This window comes from Orcinus orca, chromosome 9 (assembly GCF_937001465.1).
Source record: "Orcinus orca chromosome 9, mOrcOrc1.1, whole genome shotgun sequence".
Classification (NCBI taxonomy): Eukaryota; Metazoa; Chordata; class Mammalia; order Artiodactyla; family Delphinidae; genus Orcinus; species Orcinus orca.
In genome coordinates this window covers 70,907,178-70,930,730 of record NC_064567.1, presented here as the reverse complement: position 1 = coordinate 70,930,730, position 23,553 = coordinate 70,907,178, and the positions used below count along the sequence as shown (strand labels likewise).

General features: G+C 39.7%; 1 protein-coding gene across 12 annotated transcripts in view; it reads right to left on the bottom strand.

The window, feature by feature from the left end:
* Nucleotides 1–23,553, bottom strand: part of HDAC9 (histone deacetylase 9) — a 547,926-nt gene that overhangs the window by 24,494 nt on the left and 499,879 nt on the right. For 7 of the 12 annotated variants that reach the window (XM_049714591.1, XM_049714592.1, XM_049714593.1 and 4 more), the window contains exons 7-8: nucleotides 14,403–14,534; nucleotides 8,665–8,780 (exon numbers count right to left, since the gene is read on the bottom strand). In XM_049714591.1, the coding sequence (XP_049570548.1) occupies nucleotides 8,665–8,780; nucleotides 14,403–14,534 (248 nt within the window). The remainder of the gene's footprint in view (nucleotides 1–8,664; nucleotides 8,781–14,402; nucleotides 14,535–23,553) is intronic. The other 5 variants (XM_049714596.1, XM_049714597.1, XM_049714598.1 and 2 more) reach the window with 1 other exon arrangement.

Genomic DNA, 23,553 nt, shown 5'->3' with positions numbered 1-23,553 from the left:
TAGCCTTAACATAAGAGCAGAAAGCTAAAGGTGGACTTTTCTCATTGCAACTTGAAATTCCAAACCAACTCAGAGTTTGTTTTTTTCTCAGAAGAACAAGCCAGATATTTGTACATGGAAAGCAAGAAGTATACTGAAATTTTTAACATTACATTGAGTATATATGAAACCCTTTACAAAATTAAAGTTGTCAAAAACCCATGAAGACTGTTGGAAAAGATTTTATCATCAGAATGTATGAGACTGCAATTTTATTTAAGGAGTATCAACAACAGCTGCATATTTGCTCTAATTTAAAAAGACAAGTTATTTTGCTTATACTGATACGTTTTTACCATGATTTTTAAATACAGAATATATACCTGAACAAGAACAAAAGAACGTATAAGGAAGTAAAAATATTTTAACTAGCTTATTGGCAGTAAGCAGCCATTTATAATAAAAGGATATTTCATCTGCTTCTCTGTATTTATGGAAGAGAAATAAATTTGGAAAAATAATTACTTTAAATCATGTACAATATTCATTCAAGGTTGTATCTGCTTCCCACAGCACGGAGACTTGACAGGCACTGTGGGAATGACACCAAAAGTTACCCCAACCTCACAAAAGAGGTTATCTTTGTTTTCCAGTCAGAACTTGGGCGATCTCCTCCTACCCCATCGTAGGAAGCAAACCTATACTAAAGTGAAAAAAAGGTTTCTTCTCAGGTGTAATAATTGCAGTAGCACACTGGCTGCTCACAGGGGCTTTGACAAAAGTGAAGGGACTTGGGAATGTTCTTACTATGGGACTTTAGGCCCCTGTAGCTTCAGAGCAAAATTGAGTGGTGCCATTTCCTAGGATAGCACTGACCATGTGCCAAGCCCTATGCCAGGGAGTTTTGGGACATTAACCTAATTCCTAGTTCCTAATTCCAGGCACTCTCCAGCAATCTCATGCTCTTGTTATGGATGAAGGAACTGAGTGATTTCCCTCATTCTGGTTCCCAGTGGGATCAGCAATAAAACTTTTAAACCGATCAAGGCTGGATGATTTGTTGTCAGGTACTGCTGCAGAAGCTACACACCACTCTGCAGCCATTACCGAAGGATAAGGGAACCATAAAAAAGCATGGAGAAGGAGGAAGCTTGAGAGAAAAACAGGAAGCACAATCAGGCCCTGGGGCTTACGGAAAAGAATAAAAGTGTACAACTGGGAGCCAGCTAGTCTGGCGTGAGAAGAAAGCAAAAGCCCTGGTGGCTTTATAGACGTGAGGATCTTCAAGTCATGGAGACAATTCCTGAGGAAGTAAGGAAAGTCCAAAGTCCCCCAAGTTGGGGGGTATAGTTGGTTCTTCCCACAGAGGCTAACTGGTATATATCATATCACGGAACTTCAGAGACTTGGACATAATTTATTTCCTTCAATTTACAGAGAAGGAAATAAGCACAGCATTTACATAAACTTCCAATGGATAAAATCACAAATGACTTAGCTGAAATAATGTTTTTCTCAAATTATCTCCTTTAAATATAACTTTCCTCAATTTGACTTTTTTTTTTTAAATTTATTTATTTGGTTTGCATTGGGTCTTAGTTGTGGCAGGTGGGCTGCTTAGTTGCAGCCCGCTGGCTCCTTAGTTGTGGCATGCGAACTCTTAGTTGTGGCATGCATGTGGGGTCTAGTTCCTGGACCAGGGATCGAACCCAGGCCCCCTGCATTGGGAGCGTGGAGTCCTAACCACTGGGCCAGTAGGGAAGTCTCCTCAATTTGACTTCTTGATAGAAGCAGGCTACCTGTTCCAGGTTAATGTTTCTTAGTAAGAAACCGGAGCTGTATGGTACACTGCTAAAAGGGTGCAGACACACTTGAAAGTCAGATGAACAGATGGTGAGAGGGACCATTTCACTGAGACAGTGAAGGATCCTGACCAGCATTCTTGCAAGGCTGGAAGGTTACCCCACCTTAGCACTGTGGTAAGCTTACAAGTATTTCCACACAAGGCCAGGATTTTTCCAGGAAGCAGTTTTGAAACCAATGCAGCCCTTAAATCAATGCTGTGCTAAGATGCCAATGTTTCATACCTTAGAACATGCGGAAGATGGTTTTAATCTAAAAATTTTTCAGAACCAGAAATGATTGCTGTAGTCAGATAAAATGGAAATATTAAATATACAATGACTATTGCTTAACATTCACAAAACAATTAATTAATTACAATTAAGTTAGATTAATTGGGTGGGAGGGGTACAAAGATGCCCTAGCCCACGTAAGTTCACATGCTACTCGGGTGCACAGAAAAGTAGAGAACTAGCTCTAATGACCCGTCATAATTACTATAATCAGAGTATGGTCAAAACACTTCAATGGCACAGAGCAGGTTGTCGATTTTAAACTAGGCTTTGATGGGTAACTAGCATTTCACCAGAAAGAGCATGATGTTGGGAAGAGGGATATGACTGAGCCAGGTGCTGGGGCAGGGGAGGCCTATCCATATCTTAATAATGACCTTCAAATTTTAATTACTTTTCTCACCATCACGGTAATTGGAACCCTAAATTATGGATAATATTTGAAATTCAGGTGAATAAAATACACATAAACTGAAAATTACGTCTCTCAGTAGAGCTATTTCTTTAGCCATTGACATCAAGAAGACCTTAGTTTCAATCAAAAGATTCAAATTCTCTTACGAAATGGACACTGGCAAAAATTAGAAAAATGGACAATATTAAATGTCACAGGGATTTAGGAAAGTAAAAACCATCACACATTACTGGTGAGACTGTGGACTGGTATAGCAATTCTGGTGACTATTTCAGCACTGCACACCATGACCCAGAGGTTCTCCTGCTGCTCAAGAAATTCTCATTTAGCTACGGAGTGATGAGTGTGGATATACACTAAAGCATGTTTTGGTGGTGGGTGAGAACTGGAGGTCACTGGGGAATCCAACTGGAGAACAGGTAGGTAAAATGGAGGAGTACCCACCATGGATTATTACAGTGATTAAAAGCAATTAGGCATATGCATCCATTATGATGTGACTAGCTCTAAAAAGAGCTAGTCTTATTTTTATCACATGCTTAGTGATAAGAATAAGAAATGGAATGAGATTGATAACACCATGCCATTTAAATCCCCTAAAATTCATGAGTACAAAGCAAAAAATACATGTATGATGTAAGAACCCATGCAAACAAAAATACAGGAGAAAATGACTGCATATAGGGGCAAGGAAAATGCCTGTGGGGATAGAAGATACTGAGGAAGAAAGGAAGGAAGGAAGGGAGGGGGGAGGGAAGAAGGGAGGGAGAATTCCTTTCTTGCTCTTAAGAAGACAAAGAAGTCAACAGATGACCCTTGACAGAATACTAACTATGTAATCACCCACTTTTTAAGAGGCTCATAGAAAAAGTGAATGTAGAATTTTCAAGTTACTGCATGCTCAAAATTATCTACACTATGCATGAGCATCAGAAACATTAGAAAAAGAATATAAGTACCTACCAGGTTTTGGTGAGCAGCAGTCTGGACTGGTGTAAAGGAGAGTGGTCTAAGCATCTTACACTTGAGCTCTACCACTCACTGGCTTATGACTCTGGGTAGCTGCCTACCTTCCCTGGACATCAGATCCTTCAGCCTAAGACTGGAGCACCTCTGACTAGATCTATCAGGAAATATCTGTTCTATCAGAGTGGCATCTAGGAAGACATGCTTGTAAGCCTCAATCTGTCTTGGCTTTAAAAGGTTCCAAATCCCCAAATCTAGATTATCTAAATAAAAAGAAGAACCACATTAAAAACAAACAAGTAAACAAAGAAATAAAACTCTTAATCATTTAATGTTTGCCTACGGCTTTCATGGTATTTTTCAGTATAGTATTTATTTTCCATTCTCCTTTCAGACAGCTGATAGAAAATTAAAATCTCCATGTGATGAATAAATTTTTTTAGGCAGTAAAAATCTCTAAGTTTTCATTTTTACTGGACACCCAAGAATGTATTACTAAAATGGTTTGGAGGAAAAAAAACTTATCATTTGACAGGGCTTCCTTTGCATTTAAAAGTCACTGATGTTTTGTTAAAGGCCTTGGTTTACATTATTGACTCATGTTATTCCTAGTAAATGATTCTTGTGTCATAGCAACCTCCTTTCCCCTGGGTGGGGGGAGGAGGGTCTTATTTGCAGCTATCTAAAACCATAGCTCTACACCCACACAGAAGGGAGCATAACATTTACAGCAAATGTCACAACAACTATTATGAAACAACAGGCAGATGAGTCATGTGAGATTGGGGCAAAACAAGTGACATTTCAGATGATTTTAGAGTACTTAGCCTTATTATTAGAATCCATTTTTAAAATCGTTTGTATCTGCTGGAAAAAATTATTTAAAAAATAGCATAGCAGAGCCAGCCACTAATGTTCAACTAGAAATAAACCAGCGGCTTGGCTACTGTTAAAATAGCTATCAAATAAATCTCCCAAATCTAAAATAATGGTGTTGATATTCATGGAAACATATTTGAACCCACAGGCCCACAGTATTAACAATAAAGTAACTAGATAGGTAAAGACATCTCTGACTGGAGTTGGAAATAGAAACTCCTGAGGTTTCAGCTCCCCAACCAAGTTTACAAATGAGTAAAGCAAGTAGCTCCAGGGATCCGAGTTCGGGACTGAGCATATGTAAGAAATTGAAGAAATGGAACAGAAGTGGCCAGAGCAGATGGAGGCTCAGTCTCACGTGAGATTTGCTGGCTTGGTGACAAACATACTAATGAGTTTTCCCTACTAGAAGTCAGTATTGATACCAACAACAAAAAATGAACTTGTTCTGCACTTCACAATTTAACACCTGCCTTCCAAGCACTGATTCCCCACCACAAAGCTGCTGGGGTAGTCATTACCACCTTTCACTAGATAAAGAATCTGAGGTTCAGGGCAAGTTCAGCAACTTAACCAATGATGACAAAGTAGTTGGTTTTGCAGCCAGGTTCCTTGGGAGCCTTCTGAATGGAAGACCCATACATCTGAATGCAATGTGCGGTTTCCTTAGCCTGGACTTACGAGTAAATTCTCCCCTTACTTCTGTCTTAACCTTTATTTAAATTATGCAGAACACATGAATTATGAGAGAGAAAATTTTCTTTTTACCTAAGCCTCAAGATCAGCCTGAAATACAGCCTTACTTTCCTATTTCCTAAGCAGCAAAAAGGGAGTAGAATCCCATTCGTTTACATGGGATCTGAAAGAATTAGGTGACATGCTTTTCTACTTCCCGGTCACAGAACAGAGAGTTGATTCAAATGTACACTGTTACACTATTTTAAGCAAAGATGGTAGAATAAGCCTATTTTATAAATGGTAAAGTATGCAACCAATTTGATTTTTGAAAGTGTAATGATGTAAATTTTTCATACCCCCAAATATTTCTGTTGATGTGACATCACATGCTATTATTAATCTTAGATGTCTGTAAACATCATACTAAATTCAAAATGATTAATCCAAAATTAGCTGAAAAACATTGTTTTTTCCTCTTTTCTCTAGTTTAGGTGGAAATATTTGGTGTTACAAGACGAGGATATTAATTTGCTGACAGTTTCAGTCTGAATTCTGCTGTCTCCTCACCTCTCCAGTATGAATTATGCTACAGACCTCTGTAAATGCAATGCAGCAGAAAACCACATGTTAGCCATCAGGGCTGAATTTTTTGTTCTGGGCCACGGAGAGGCTACCCATCAGTGTATAAAGGTCTGCCCACCTGGCCTTTTGGATCATAGTTCAGACACACAATTAATTCATTATGAGGTAAGTCACTGCTTGCTTTTGAACTAGTCTTTCCAGCTTTGGAGGTGAACATCCTGTCACTGACCTGAAGAAATACCTCTACTCTTTCAAACTCCATTCAATCACATTTCCTTCTGTTTTTTTTTTTTTTTTTTTAAACTGGTGGGGGTGGAAGGAAAGAATATGTCAACAATTCGCTGAAAAGCTGGAGCATATAAACAGATAGTTGTGTTTAGGTATCAGCAAAAGGTTTTAGGAATATAAAACAGATTAAAATAGTAAAAGCAAATTCCTTTCATTTACATTCTCCACTGTATATATTTTGAAATTTAATGATAGGGTCACACAATCTGGGACACTCAATTTAATTTACCAGGTTTTAAAAAGCTTGAAGACAAAATCTCACCTTTTCCCATTTATATCCAGTCTCATGAATATGTATTGCTTCGTTGTTTCTTAATGTCGTACTAAGTGCTATATGCATATGTTTGTATTTATAATGAAAGGTTATATGTATCTTCATCTTTAGTAACAAACCATGTCCCCCACTGCCTTCCTCCCCCTTGAGAGGTAACCACCATGCTAAATTCTGTGTTCATCACTCCCTCGCTTTTTTAAAATATACTTTCATTACATACGTTTTTCCGATCAAAATACTGTACTGCCTGTTTCTGAACTTAACAAAATACTATCAAGCTGTAAGTGGTCTTCCACACCTTTTTGTACTAACAATGCTTTTCTAAGAATCATAAATACTGTTTAATGAATGTGGTTTAGTGTGTTTTCATTTTCCAAGGATACAGAATTCATCCAGAACCTATTTAGAACCCAGATCTTTTAGTGTTTCTGCAATTGAAACTCATTCTTCAAACTGAGAGGAAATAGAAATCTAAAGTTTTTTAGAAATATTTGTGACCAAGTTGTTCTTTTCCTGGAAATTGATTAAAGGGTTGCAGAAAACTGACTGATACTGAGATATAACTGCACTAACAGAAATACAATTCCTGTAACCAATAGTCCAAGAATCCCACTTACATCTATGGCCATAAATACATGGGAAATATTTATTCCACCTGGTATCATGTTTTACAAAGAAAAATGAAGACGAGAAAGGGACAATAGGATGGTAAGAAACAAGAAATAGATGGAGGACAGGAAAAAATATAGCGGCCTGAATTGTATTCTTCACATAGCTGAAAGATGGTCATAAGCAACAGAGCATCTATCTATTCTGCTCATTTTCCTTGGAAAATTGAGGGAAAATTTTGAAATCTAAAATGAATGTGTATTCCTCTAGAAAGAATTTACTTTTGCTTTTTCCAGATACCTAGGGAACTAAAAATCTGGGGCACTTTAAATTAAATTAACAGTTTGAGGTTATGAAAATTCGGGCTACAACTAGCTTCTGGTTACAACTTCTCCAGGAAAGACTCTGCCCCTGCTCTGGTCTACATCAAGACACCTCCGTGGGTGGGGATGAGGGACTCACCAATGTAGCACAGATATGGGCCTTTGGGTTTGAATGGTTTCCTGTTAGATTATCCTCTTTGGTCAGTACTGGGCTTTGCCTTCTCTCTCCCTTCGGAGTTATGTGAGGCTCTGAAAACCAAAACTCAAGTATACAAATGTCCTCAGAGAGGAAGTGACTTCACTGGCTCCAGTCCTTTCCTTATCAGGGACAACCTTCCCTTATATTTTGTCCAGATAATTTATAACTTATAAATAATTTATTATACATGTATGTGTGAATGTATGAAGTTACAGACACAGATGTTGGCATAATGTACAGAAGACATTTCTATCAGTCAAGCTAACCGTCCAAAATCAACCAGGTTGCCCCAGGAGACAGTGAAGCGAGTTCCCTTTGAATAAAAAGTGCTCTGGTGGCAGTCTGATAATCACATATCAGGAGAGCTACACAGATGGTTCAGGAATCAGAGATTTGATCAGTCCCTTTCAGCCCCAAAGGATCATGACTCTATAAAACACAATGGAAGAAGCATGTCACAGTTATATATGAGAAGTTACTACACCAGCTTCCCCTGCATAGAGCAATGCATGGTAAGGAGGCATTATAATGACAGAAAAGAAATATTGAGAATTTCAGTCGATTGATGGTGACTCCAAAACAGCTGATTCCACAGGAGTGGCTGTTGCCTTTGCTTAGCCTACTACAGAAACTACATAGACAAATTCTTGCTGACTCACAAATTTACTTTCCTCTATTGTTGTATCACTGGTTTCAATAAATCGTATGCCAAAAAACAAATGTTATTAAAGTTGACCGCATACAGTCAGAAAAAAAAATCGTGTGTTATTTCAGACCAGTTTCCTTTAATCTTTCATTTTTCAAGGTCAGAGTTCACATATCATTTATCTTTATAGCCCCACTGCCAGGCAAAATGACTGGCACATAGTAGGTCCTTAATACATGTTTGCTTAGTGGAGCTCTGTGTTCCTCAATTATGATACTTCAACAATTTTCTCATTACTCTTCAGGTCCATTGGATAAAACACCTAACTTGTTTTGGGCAACTGTTCTTCTGAGAGGTTTGCATGATGTTGTTTTACTTACTGATGGGTCTATTCCCATCAGGATAACCAAGAACGATGCAGAAGGACTTCTGAGTTGCACAACTGCTGGGCAGTATATACTCAGCATCACTAAGAGTGGTTTCTTTGAGGATTATACTTCAGTATTTTCAAACCATGACTGTCATCCAAACTTTGTAAATCAGATTGAGTTTATTCAATTCCACACATTATAAACCTATCAGAAAAATAACTAAGAACGGATGGCTTTAAACTTCAATTCAGAAATATCACTGCATTTTAGGGGGCTAATCGAGGATTAACTTTTAAAAGAACCAAAATAATGAGTCTTACCTCAGCCTGAGGAGTAGGGGGCAAAACCGAAGTCTCATTTTCAGTAACATTACCAGTTGGCCCATTGTTTGGTGAACTGGGACCAGACCCTGGAGAACTGCTACTGACTGAGGATTCTGAAAAACATTGTGAAGTACGAATACACTCATGAAAAACATACAAAGATGAACTGCAGTTATACTCTAAGTAATATACAGAAGCGAACATTGTTTCTCTTCCCCTACGTGAATGACTAAATAAAAAGAACTGTGAAAAATTTTGGAACATTTCTGAATTTCCATACCACGTTTCTTCCTTTGCTTTCACTGCTAAAAATACAACATAGTATTCATTAATTTTAGAGAAGTAGAGATATCCAGTTAGAGAGGATTGTAGAAGCTTTCGATTAGGGGAAAAAAAAAAGAATGTAATCTCCTCTTACTTGCTCTTGTGCTACCATAAATAATAACAGTAATAGAGATAATGGACTTGCATAATTCATAAAAACATGCCATCAACAAATGAGGCCTGGAGTCATTCCTGTTGTGTGTGGAAAGATTGCTTATATGCTATGTTATAAATGGCTCTTTATTTAATTTACTAAGGCTGTACCTTATTACAGCACATCTTAGTCAAAGTTGTATGAAGAAAATACAACATAAGATAAAATCTCAATATTGTATTGATGGCCTTGTACAACATTGGCTAACCTTAGCTCTACCCAACTTATTTTCCAGAAGATGATAAGTTGCCTAAATTTAATATGTTCAATTTTAAACATCAATATAACAAGAAACTCATTTAAGCAAGAGTTGGATAACAACAATATAGATCATCTCTATCATCTTCAGATATAAAATTCACACACATTTCAAGTTACAAAGGAAGAAATGCACTTACTAAAATATCTAATTAATGAAATAGAAACTTTCAGTTCCTAGAAATATAGCTAAGAGAGGCCATCTTATCAAGCCTTGGCAAATTATCTGTTGAGCTCTAATCAATCCCCTATCACCTTCCATAGTTCATTCATTTGAACATTTTTCTAGGTGACTCATCCTTATACCTTGTCTACTCAGCTCTGCACAGATGATCTTGGCCTCACACTTCTCAGAGACTGACAACTTCTGACATGATTTCTATCAGTGACTTTTCTTTCTACCTCATGATTTTGTCATCCACACTCTCCTTGCCCGTGTCAAAGTGAAAGCATTTCTCTTCTGCTCCCCGCTCCAATGCGGGCACCATCACCCTCACCCATGACCCAGTCCCCTTAACACTTGCTTTAGAATTCTGCTCCAGCAATTATTTTGAATCTTCAGGTCCTCCTTTTCCACTGGAATTGTCCCTCTAGTCTGAAAGCATGCTAATAACTTGTGAGAAGTAGTGTGCTTGTTCTTTGAGACCAGGCAATCTAGCTTGCTCACTGTGGACTGCAATTGTTCTCTTGAACACCCCGAAATTTGAAGGCTTTTGACAAAACAGTTCTCATTCTCCTCATCCTTTCTACAAGAAGATTCTCCACTTCCATGTTTGTTTTTCCATCTCTCTGGCTGTTCCTCCTTCGACCAATTTCTAAATGTAGATATTCACTGAAGTTTGTAGCCTTATCCTATTTCTCTTTCCCTTGTCAAAATCACTCAAAATTATGACATCATACTATCATTTTTATGCAGAATACTCCCATAAAACTTTTATTTCTTGTCTTTCCTTCTCATAATTTCTAGCCTGAATCTCTTTGGAATACTGGACATTTTTCATCTCTTTTTTTTTTTTTTTGCGGTACGTGGGCCTCTCACTGTTGTGGCCTCTCCCGTTGCAGAGCACAGGCTCCGGATGCGCAGGCTCAGCGGCCATGGCTCACGGGCCCAGCCGCTCCGCGGCATGTGGGATCTTCCCGGACTGGGGCACAAACCCGTGTCCCCTGCAGCGGCAGGCAGACTCCCAACCACTGCGCCACCAGGGAAGCCCCTTTCATCTCTTTTTATATGTGTATCAAACTCAGTGTATTTCAATATTAAATGTGCTCTGCTTACCTCTGTTTATCACTACCCTTACAGTCATTCTCATTCCCTTCCCTGCTCCAAATCTAATCAATTACTACATTATTTAGTTTTGTTCTTTACATCATTTCTCATCTACTTCTGACTACAATGATTTCAGCTTAATCCCTCAGCCCTCATTACTCTCTCATGGACTACAGCAAAAGTCTCCTGTATTTCTAAGTTGCTACAGCAGTCAGTCTCTCCAAACTTTCCTTAAACTGTTGCCAGATGGATCATAGCAAGACAACTTTCACTATGTTCCTCTGCTCCAAAATGGAGCCTAACATTATTTCCTAATATTGCCCTTTCTGAACTCTGCACTCAGTCAAATTTAAATCCCCTACTCTCCGTATGTGCTGCTTTCCCATTTCATGCTTTTTTTACCCTCCTTTTCCTCCACCTACTTCATTGAATGTCCAATCCCACCTCTATGCTCAAAGCCTGGCTCACGTACCATCTGTCACCCGTGAATGGAAGCTCCCAATTTTCAGGCTATAGTTGCTTGCCCTCCCTTGGAACACCTATTACTTTCAACTTTCTATTATAAATATTTCTCTACTCAGAAGTGCAGTACCAATGGAAAGAATGTGAGACTGGTGGCAGAATTCTGATCCTGCCACCTACCGACTGTGGGATTTCATCAAGTCAATGATATCATAAAATTCTTAAATACATATTGCTCACTACCTTTCGGTCTATATATCTTGCTTATTGACTAGTCTATTTTTATATTTGCCTCTTTCTTATTTACTTTTCTTTTAACAAAGAAGATGCACATTAAAAAAAATACTTCAAGAGCTTCCTTCCCCTGGACTCCTAACTCTTGTCTTTCCTGTATGACTACACACTGACTTCTCATTAAAGTCCCATTTCTGTATCCTGTCTTTAAAAGAACAAAAGTAAAAATGAAAACTATTTTTAAACATTCTGTCTTGTCAATTTAAAATTACGCTATTTATATTATTTTATGTGATACACAGAAGTATTTCCTTATGTAGAAATCACTATGATAGGCGCTAGAATTCAACACAACAAATACTACAACAGGATTCTACAGCATCACGCTGGATAGGGTCTGGGAGGGGAGGCAGCAACTGATTTTCTGGGAACACTGACAAAAATCTCTGAGAAGAAATAATATCACAACTGGGGCTTAAATAAGAGCAGCTCATGAAACGGAGTCAGTGGAGAAGGGAAGAGTGGAGGAGAAGACGTTGCAGGCACAGGGATGTTAGAATTTTAAATTAACATGGCTTTGGGGGTGGGGAGGGGCGGAAAACTCTTGGCTTTGAAAAAGAGGAAGATGATAAGTGGTTCCCATGTCAATTACTGGGAAGAGAGAGGTGGCATGGGTTTGGAAAAAGCAAACACTTGAACCTATGAAACAAGGAAGAGAGAGGTAGAGGTGAAAAAAGAAAAGCAGTGGGAATTCAACTGCTATGATGCTATGGTGGTCTCTGACTCGTTAGCAAAAATAATTAGTATTAAGATCCAAACAGAGCTCATCCTAATTACATGAAAGCTGGCAAAGAAAGGGAAAGGAGTACGGGTAAAGAAAGCTGTGTGTCCAGTAGTTCATATCCTCCAAAGATATTTAGAATAACTGCAACATACCAGTTAAAAATATCTACCAAAGCATCCATGAGTCCTAGCTTATTGATCAGAAATGTGTGTCTAATAAATGTACAAGTCTCTTCAAATACATGTTTTTTTCCTCAGTTGAAAAGGGGAGTTATTATATCCCAAAATTAGAAAGAGAAAATTATGATATTTCACAAGTAAAGAAATCTTAGTAGAACTCTAGCAAATCATAACCCTTACAAATGAGAAGTAATTGTTACTCAAATAAGCATTGAGCTAAATCCCACTGAAATTTGGTAAGGACGAGAAAGTGACCATGGGAAAAAAGTTATGATCAAGAAAAAGATTAGGGGCTTCCCTGGTGGCGCAGCGGTTGAGAGTCTGCCTGCCAATGCAGGGGACACGGGTTCGTGCCCCGGTCCGGGAAGATCCCACATGCCGCGGAGCGGCTGGGCCCGTGAGCCATGGCCGCTGAGCCTGCACATCCGGAGCCTGTGCTCCGCAACGGGAGAGGCCACAACAGTGAGAGGCCCGCGTACCACAAAAAAAAAAAAAAAAAAAAAAAAAGATTAATAGGAAAATAGAAAAGAAATTGGGATAAATAAATATGACCTTAAACAATAAGATTCTAAAAAAAAAAAAACAAAAAAGCAATATATATGTTTTTCTATTTTCAAGTTTTTCTGTTATGAGAGAACCTACTCTCTCCCACTAGAAAAATCACCTATATTTCGTTACATTAGACAGTTGATATGTTCATTATTGTTTACATTCATTAAAACAGATTCACTCCCCAACTCCCCAACCCCACCAAGGACCTCTATTATGAAAACTTACTTAAGATTTTTATTCACTAAAATACATATAAGTTTCTTGGCATAAAAAGTCTATAACTCTAAATTTAGAATTCAATTGGTCAAAATTAGTGATTATATTTGATACTGGAAAATAAACTCTAGTAAAGTAATTGTTTATTTAATATTTCTTATCCCTCAAGAAAAAATTTTCCCACCAATACTTTCCCTCAGATAAACATATTAATCTGTCAGGACTGAATAGAAGACTAAACATTTTTTTGCCCTAGTAGCCTGTCAAAGCACTGTGTCATTAGTATTCTGTACTTTTCCACCTCTGCCTCTACCTCTGCAATCTTCTCCATACTGTCTCCCTAAACTAGATACTATCATGACCAAAGAAGACATAGAAAACAAATAATTTGTTAAAACTTGCTAAGAATAAGATCTGATATTGGAGAAATAATACCAACCGACTATATTGGTATAAGCACAATTTTCCTTGGGGATGGAGACAAATGGTTGTAGATTACCATTTCTTTATTGATGCAACTAAAGGAAATGACCAGATACAATGCATAGCTCTAAGTAGGTACTCGATAAACAGTAGTCAGTATTGTTATTCTGGCTAGCCTTATTGGTTCTGGTATCCCTGTGTCTTCTCCAATTTCAGACCAGGTACAAATGGGACTAGCGGGCTTTGTAAGACATCAGGTTGAATTTCCTAACCTGTTCACCCCACTACTAACCAGGCAGCTAAAAAAATAAGAACTCTTCCATTTGAGACTAGTGAAAATGACAGTTTTTTTCCCTTCATAAAAGGCAATATATCCCCCTCCTGCCATAAGTCCCAGTTCACTAGTAAACACATAAAGTCATTTATGAGTTCTGTAAATTTGTTGAAAAGTCAAGGTTTTGCTGTTCCACGTAGTTTAATTTTCCCAGATGTATTTTGTACATTCATGTCTGAGTATGGGGGAAGTGTTCTTCTTGGACCTCCCTCTGCTCATTTCTGATCAAATTTCATTAAAAGTTATGTTCTCCTGGCTGGCATTCCCAAAATGGACTGCTTGTTTCTGAAAAGATTAAGGTGAGCTTTGGCATTCCCTAGTTATGCCTATTGACACACAGTTCTGTTTTTCATTCATTTCCTGTTTAACACGGTGAATGCATGGCAAGGTTTACTGAACTACTTGTGAGTTTTCAATATAATTTCCTTTCAAGAAATGTTTCTCCTCAAAATAACTTTTAATATACAACAGGTATATTTTTCTAAACTTTTTTTGTTCATTCCTACTAGCAGCATTTTTTAGTGTATATCTGCCCAGTCCTCAATTACCTGTCACCTCAAACATTCGCTTCTTGAATGAAGTGACAACATTTCCATCCTTCCGCCTGAGTAAGGGGCTGCTTCTCCTCTCTGCCACTTTCTGTTTTAACCTGGACCGCACCTTCAAGTTGGGCTCAGAGGCTGGGGATTGAGACAAAGAAAATAGATAAAAATTAAAAAATGGAGAGCCAATCGCTCCTGTGTATAAAAAAACGGCTCACCCTTTTCATAGTCCCTTCTCATCTCAAAGTAAAACCCCAAGCATGTAAATAAGGCATTGACTATAAATTAATTAAACAGACAAATGTCATAATTATTTTTATGAAATATGTGAAATGTTCTTCTACTTCTCTAAATGTAAAGTGAAAAAGGAGAAAAAATATGTTTCGACTTATTTTACGTAGCAGAATTGGGATTGTTAACGGGAAGTTAAATGACTGAGTATGTCTGGGTCAGAGTAAGATTTATTACACTTCATTGTCAGTTCTTTCAATTCTCTCAAGGGTGAAACTCAATAACCACAAAAACAGTACCTTAATGTGATTTTAGAGACTCTAGGCTGACTTCTGGTAATAAGAAGACACCTCTGCAGCATATAATTTATGTCTGATTCTGACTCCTGAAATATTTCATTGTCAGTAGTTTCGAACCTGAAATCCTGGGAAAATATACTCGGTATAATAACACAAAACCAAGTAGAATCACTATGAATAAACCTTTGTATACAGTGAGTACACAATCAATTAGAAAGGAAGGGTAGCCAAGTCTTATTACTAAAGTTCTGAGTTAGGTTATATGTTCCAAAATACAAATGCACATTATTCATACATACATTACTATTTCTTTGGTTGAACTATCCTAAATAGCGATGCTCTATAATTAGTCATTATTTATTAGGTTTTTAAGTGATTATACTTTAGAAGAATGGAAACATTGGACTGAGTCTGTAGTAGAAATCGGTGATTATGATGGTGCTGGTGGAGATGATAATGATGATGATGATTAGGGAAACAATGTTTCTGATGACAACTAACGTTCACAGAGTGATTATGTTCCACTACTGTCCTAAAAGCTTTGTCAATATTAACCTCTTCAAACATAAAAATCCATATGGGATAGATTCTACTTACACCTTGAATATATCAATGAAGAAACCAAAACCCAGACAGGGAAAGTAACTTACCAAGGTCACAAAGGTAAAAAGGGATGATGCCAGGATCTGTACCCAGGTAACCTAGCTCAACTCTAATCTTCTAAATACTGAAAATACTGCTCTTCCACCTTTCTTTATGTATGAACAGTATAACAATTATACAACTGCTTTTCCAAAGCATTACTAATCATCTACATCAGATACAATGTTATAATGTAGCTATAATTCTTGATCAGATAAAATGATTTCTTTGAAGGAATTTTATAATTCTGCCAAACTACAGAGAGTATCAAAAGTAGAACTTACAATCTTTTATTACTCATTTATTTTTTGGTTTTGACTTCAAAATCCTATACTTTACTTTCCTCTTTGTTCTTCTCTTTTTCCATTTTCTTTAGCTCTGCCTTGGACTGAGAACCCTAGATTTTCTTGGAACTAGCTAGGTAAAATAAAAAAGTTAATTTTTTTGTGTTTTACACCTGATTTTATGCCTGAAAATACTGAAAGTGTAAAAATAAAGGGGTGGTGCTGAAAATATAGTAAAAGTAGAAAATGGGCAGGAGAGGTGGGCAGAGATCAGGACTGAGTACTGAGTACTGCCTAGAGACCTGAAATGTCTTACTTCCTGGGCCTCCCACCTTGAGGCAAAGAAGGGAAACAGTCTGGGGGAAGGATTAAGGTTCTTGCCAGACCTTCCAGGAGTCCAGAGCTTCCTTCAACTCACTTTATCTTAGTAGAGAAGGCTGAGTCTGAATTACTAGCATACAACTTACTCATGAATAAGGGGAAAAAATGGAACTGTATTAATTTACTTAGATTCCACCCCACCCCCGCCCCCTGGTATGTATGTATGTATGTATGTATGTATTTATTTGTTTGTTTGGCGGTACGCGGGCCTCTCACTGTTGTGGCCTCTCCCGTTGCAGAGCACAGACTCCGGACGCGCAGGCTCAGCAGTCATGGCTCACGGGCCCAGCCGCTCCGCGGCATGTGGGATCTTCACAGACCAGGGCACGAACCCGTGTCCCCTGCATCAGCAGGCGGACTCTCAACCACTGCGCCACCAGGGAAGCCCTATTTTAAAATGCCTTTAAAACACCAATTTTGTCTCTGAAAAGCTGTAGGTTAATAAATATATTCCATCTAATACCCAGAAAGGAAAAAATGAGGAATCCCTATGTGCTAACTAGATTGGTATCTGCCGTCACCTTGCTTATAACCCTAGGACAAAAATCACAGAGTCTCAGACTTTAATCTAGACATGACTTTATGATGAAGCCTAACAGATTCAACACTACAGACTGGCTCTCCAAAGGAAGTACACCAACTGATTCATCACTTCAAAGATGGAGGAGAAAAGGCACTGTGTTTTCATCAGGAATATGTGGAGTTGAGACCACACTTCCCAGCTACGTGATTTTCAGCGAGACTTTAGTACTATCTGAGCCTGACTCCTCGTTTGTGAAACATGAAACTCTAATACCTTCCTTACTTCACAGAACTGTGGCCACTGGATTAGATACCTGAGAATAACTGCGAAGATCTGGGTGAACGCAAAAGGGAAGAAAAGGTTTACGGAATTTTTATTATTGCTGCTACTGCTGGTGGCGGGGGTGTTACACTAGGGATGGCAGAGCCAGGACCGGGCCCCGGATCCCCAGATTCCCAGTCCAGTCCTCCTGCTCCTAACACACTGCACCAGCTGGGCCCGAGTTTCTGCAATCAAGATGAAAATGTACCAACAGCTTGGAAAATCAGCATATGCCATTTAAACATTCTACATGAAACCTAGAATTCCATAAGCTTTTCAGAAAAGATTTTACAGGCGGGCAGATAGCTTTTGTTCCTACATGTCTATGAGAATGGGCTGGATATACAGCTCTTAAATATCTTTCAATGACAACATAAAAAAAAAGTGAACATTAGAATAGGAATGAGAACTGGGTCCTGGTTTTGCATCTTTCAGCTACTATCAGTCCGCTCATTCATGCAAATAAGCAATGAAGACACCTTTGTAGTGCATGGAGTGAAACAGATGTGCTTTAAATGCCTGCTTCACGCATTAGGTATTTGGCTTTGGATGAATTACTTTATATCTCTAAATCTCAGTTTCTCGTGTTAAAACGGAGATAGGTTTGTTTTTGTTTTGTTTTTTCCTCCATATGCTCCAACAGATTCCATTTTCCTTCTTTCTCTGAGTTCATGGGACCGAATCCTGGGACTGCATCACTCCAGTCCTTTGCTGGTTGGATTTCATCTGGACTCAACCTATTGGTAGGACTGGCTAGTGATCAAAGAATTAAGGAGTTAGAGACCAGGTATCCTATGCTCTCTCTGCTACCGTGCTGCATCACCAGGTGTAGCTTTGTCTCTTCCTGATTTCATCTCCCTCTTGAGGGCTCTGCTCCACAGCTTCAGCTTTCCCAGCACTCCAGCAACATTATTTCCTCTCCTTGCTTCTTTAGCCCTGGCTTCTCACTGTTGCTCTTTTCTGGGTGCCTCAACACCCCTAAGCAGTCCCTTCATAAAAGTCTATGACCCATATTGTGTAGGTTCTGTGTCCTGCCAAGACTCTGATCAACACAGTCCTTCATATTTTACAAGGTTATTGTAGACTCAAACAAAATAATGTCCAGTAGAAGATAAACCAGTGGTTCTCAACCAGCAAAGATTTTGACACCAAGGGACATTTGGCTATGTCTGGAGAGATTCTGATTGTCAGTATGGGGAGTTGCTGCTGGAATGTAGTGGGCAGAGGCCAGGGATGCTGCTAAACATCCTACAGTGCACAGGACAGGCCCCCACAGCAAAGAACTATCTGGACCCAAACATCAGTATCATCAAGTGTGAAAACCCTTGGGGTAAGCAATCAGTAAATGCAAGTTGTTAATAACTGTACTACACTGGGATGATCAAAGGAGATAATAATATCTGTTGGAGATTCTCAAAGAGGATGTAAAAGAGTATGGGAAGAAAAGAAATATTATCAGAAATCAGGGAGTGCTATAGGTGGCTTAAAATATTAAATATTTCAATACACTTTATACTTAGAAATTTATTTTAAAACATTCGAAGCAAAGCTAGTCAACTTCTACTGGTTATGAAGATATGCAGAAAGATTCTCAATTTGGGGTAGGATAAAGTGCAACATAAATTTATTTTCTCAAAATATACAATATACAACTTTTCTAAGTAAAGGTCCAAATCCATTGGTTTTAGCAAAAGCTTTTGCCTGCATTTCAATTTTGATTTTGAGTCACCAGAGATATTAGTATCTAAGTGGTGAAGGCAAAGGTTGGAATGATAGATAACCATCATTTAGTCCTTGCAATGCTTTATAAACTCACTCCTAACATTTCAGAAGCCCACACACCAAAGCTCAGCATGATATATACCCAAGCAGTAGAATTAATGACCTATTGAGCTGACTCAGTTTGCAGTTAAGAGTTAATTCCTTGTTTAATGCTCTGGTCTCCCCAAAGGCTGAAGATTTCCATTCCAGTGACTTACTAATGGGAGGAAAATCCTCAAGAGCCCAGAAAGAGATCACTAACTGGGGAGATATTCTGCTTGCATTTGAATGTATGTCATGCCTAGCTGCACTAATTGCATTTCTATTTTTACCCCACACCCATCACTCTCTACATCTCAATTAATCACAAAAACAGAAGGCAAGCTTTTAGTGCATGTATGCCCATCTGAATGCATTTGTTGGCTGAGATGAAAATACTGCATGAAAAATTGATTATAATTATTTAAATGAAAACAATGGTAAAGAGAGAACCAAAACCTTTTTCTCTTTTCACTTAAAAAAAAAGTGAAAGAAGGAAAGAGAAAACATGTGAAGAATGCCTTATGAGTTAAATATATTTGAATCTTTCTTCTCATACTGATCTCCATGGTGCAAAATGAACTTAGGTGTCAGTGGGTATGAAAATAAACAATGGGAAAGAAATAGAAAAGTTAGGTAGGAGAAGCACAAGTTAAAAAATTCGGATTCTAAGGCACAGTAAGTGACAAGGCCCAGACTTGTCATTTCACTAAGAGATTGGTGTGTTGAGCATGTATTTGAGTGTGGAGGTGTCATTTTTGCACATGTACACACATACGAACATGAAAACTATCTTTTGCAGGAGCAAATGGGTCTCTGACACAAACAGACTAGGCTCAGCTTTCAATGCTAAGTTTTTCATGTACTAACACCCAGCAAACGTGGGTGAGTTTTTTGATCTCCATGAATCATTCTGTCATCTACGGTAGATGATATATATGGATACATCACGGTGGTAGATTAAAGGGGTGGAATGAAGTTCCTAGCTCAACTGGCCATCACAAAAAAGTTGTTCAATAGAGAGATGTTGAATAAATGAATGTTTAATTGTGTCCACATATAAGACTATGAAACATATTAAAATAAAACAAAATGAATAAAATTAAAACGTAGGCAGAGGGATAGAAGACTAAAAGTGGTTTACTCCTTTTGCTTAGGGCAATAGTGTCTATAACAACAACAAAAATAATGATGGTCCTTTTCTGATCTTTCACTTAGTGTATTTAAAATACTTTATGGTTAATAACTGACTTTCCATACTTTCCACACTTTTTTTTTTTTTTTTTTGCGGTACGCGGGCCTCTCACTGTTGTGGCCTCTCCTGTTGCGGAGCACAGGCTCCGGACGCGCAGGCTCAGCGGCCATGGCTCACGGGCCCAGCCGCTCCGCGGCATGTGGGATCTTCCCGGACCGGGGCACGAACCCGTGTCCCTTGCATCGGCAGGCGGACTCTCAACCACTGCACCACCAGGGAAGCCCTTTCCACACTTCTTTTACTGGCCTGTTTATAATTTCTACTCTATTTACTCTACGTCTTAAATACATCACCTTTTACTATGAATGATTACCTACTTTGTGCATTTTGTTTCTGTTTTTTTTTTTTTTTTTTTTGCGGTACGCGGGCCTCTCACTGCTGCAGCCTCTCCCATTGCGGAGCACAGGCTCCGTATGCACAGGCCCAGCGGCCATGGCTCACGGGCCCAGCCGCTCCGCGGCACGCGGGATCCTCCCGGACCAGGGCACGAACCCGTGTCCCCTGCATCGGCAGGCGGGCCCTCAACCACTGCGCCACCAGGGAAGCCCCTGTTTCTGTTCATTTTTAATCTTAACTTATGAATATTCTTTACATCAGTAATTTAGACAAAAATTCAATAACTACGTATCATGGTATAAAGAAGTTCTTCATTCTCATTGGATATGATCATAAGGAGAAAAGAAAGATGTTTCCATTGAGTAATGATTAATGATATTATTAATTAAGATCATTAATTATCTATCAAGATTAAGTACTAGATTAAGAAATGTTATTTTAATATTAATGAATATTTAAGATACTCAACAATTCCACCTCCATGTTTAACACTTCAATCATCGGTGAAGGTCAAGCTTCCATAGCCAGTGTCAGATCCCTTCTCTGGCATTGTCTATTCTTTTCTACTGGACTAGATATCTATCAGCTTAACAACCTAGCCTCTCTCTCACCTGGATTTCTCCTGCTATTTCCAACCCACAGGGCTACCTTGGAGCTGCCATATTCTGACACTCTTGTCACTTAGAACCAAGCAGGTATAACCTATGACCCATTCACTCTATTTTGAATGTCCTTTCTGAATATTAGGTTTCCTGGAGTAGTTCCTGCCCAAATCACTTTTACACTAACACTGTAGTATTCCCTGTCATGTGTGAACTGTTCAATCAAATGATCATTACAATTATGAAAAGACACTTTGGGAACACAAGTAAATTCTCTTATCTAGTTGATCTAAAGATATAGTGAGGGAGACCTTCAAGATGGCGGAGGAGTAAGACGTGGAGATCACCTTCCTCCCCACAAATGCATCAGAAATACATCTACACGTGGAACAACTCATATAGAACACCTATTGAATACTGGCAGAAGACCTCGGACTTCCCAAAAGGCAAGAAACTCCCCACGTACCTGGGTAGGGCAGAAGAAAAAAAGAAAAAAACAGACACAAAAGAATAGGGATGGGACCTGCACCTCTGGGAGGGAGCTGTGAAGGAGGAAAGGGTTCCACACACTAGGAAGCCCCTTTGCGGGCGGAGACTGCGGGTGGCGGAAGGGGGGAAGCTTCGGAGCCGCGGAGGAGAGCACAGCAACAGGGGTGCGGAGGGCAAGGCGGAGAGATTCCCGCACAGAGGATCGGTGCCAACCAGCACTCACCGGCCCGAGAGGCTTGTCTCCTCACCTGCCGGGGCGGGGGTGGGGGTGGGGGGCTGGAAGCTGAGGCTCGGGCTTTGGAGGCGGATCCCAGGGAGAGGGCTGGGGCTGGCTGCGTGAACACAGCCTGAAGGGGTTAGTGCACCACAGCTAGCCGGGAGGGAATCCGGGAAAAAGTCTAGACCTGACTAAGAGGCAAGAGACCATTGTTTCGGAGTGTGCAAGGAGAGGGGATTCAGAGCACCATCTAAACGAGCTCCAGAGACGGGCACGAGCCGCGGCTATCAGCGCACACCCCAGAGACGGGCATGAGACGCTGAGGCTGCTGCTGCGGACACCAAGAAGCCTGTGTGCAAGCACAGGTCACTATCGCCACCACCCCTCCCGGGAGCCTGTGCAGCCCGCCACTGCCAGGGTCCCATGATCCAGGGACAACTTCCCCGGGAGAACGCATGGCGCGCCTCAGGCTGGTGCACTGTCACGCTGGCCTCTGCTGCCGCAGGCCGGCCCCACATCCGTACCCCTCCCTCCCCCCGGCCTGAGTGAGCCAGAGCCCCCGAATCAGCTGCTCCTTTAACCCCGTCCTGTCTGAGCGAAGAACAGACGCCCTCAGGCGACCTACACGCAGAGGCGGGTCGAAATCCAAAGCTGAGCCCTGGGAGCTGTGCGAACGAAGAAGAGAAAGGGAAATCTCTCCCAGCAGCCTCAGGAGCAGTGGATTAAATCTCCACCATCAACTTGATATACCCTGCATCTGTGGAATACCTGAATAGACAACGAATTATCCCAAATTGAGGAGGAGGACTTTGGAAGCAAAGATATATATATATATATGTTTTCCTTTTTCTCTTTCTGTGAGTGTATATGTGTATGCTTCTGTGTGTGATTTTGTCTGTATAGCTTTGCTTTTGCCATTTGTCCTAGGATTCTGTCTGTCCGTTTTTGTTTTGTTTTGTTTTGTTTTGACTATAGTTTTTAGCACTTGTTATCATTGATGCATTTGGTTTTTGGTTTGGTTGATCTCTTCTTTTTTTAATTACTTTTAAATTATTTTTATTTTTAATAATTTTTTTATTTTAATAACTTTATTTTATTTTTTAAAAATTTCTTTCTTTCTTTCTTTCTCTCTTTTCTTCTGGGTCGTGTGGCTGACAGGGTCTTGGTGCTCTGGCCGGGTGTCAGGCCTATGCCTCTGATGTGGGAGAGCAGAGTTCAGTACATTGGTCCACCAGAGACCTCTCGGCTCCATGTAACATCAAACGGAGAAAGCTCTCCCAGAGATCTCCATCTCAAAGGTAAGACTCAGCTACACTCAACAACCAGCAAGCTCCAGTGCTGGACACCCTGTGCCAAATAACTAGCAAGACAGGAACACAACCCCACCTTTTATAGAGAGGATTAAAATCATAGTAAGGTCACACAACCCCAAAACATACCACTGGACAGGAACCTGCCCACCAGAAAGACAAGATCCAGCCTCATCCACCAGAACACAGGCACTAGGCCCCTCCACCAGGAAGCCTACACAACCCACTGAACCAACCTTAGCCACTGGGGGCAGACACCAAAAACAACAGGGACTACAAACCTGCAGCCCGCGAAAAGGAGACCCCATATTGATAATTACCTCAAATGTAAATGGATTAAATGCTCCAACCAAAGACAAAGAACGGCTAAATAGATACAGAAACAAGACCTATATATATGCTGTCTACAAGAGACCCACTTCAGACCTAGGGACACATCCAGACTGAAAGTGAGGGGATGGAAAAAG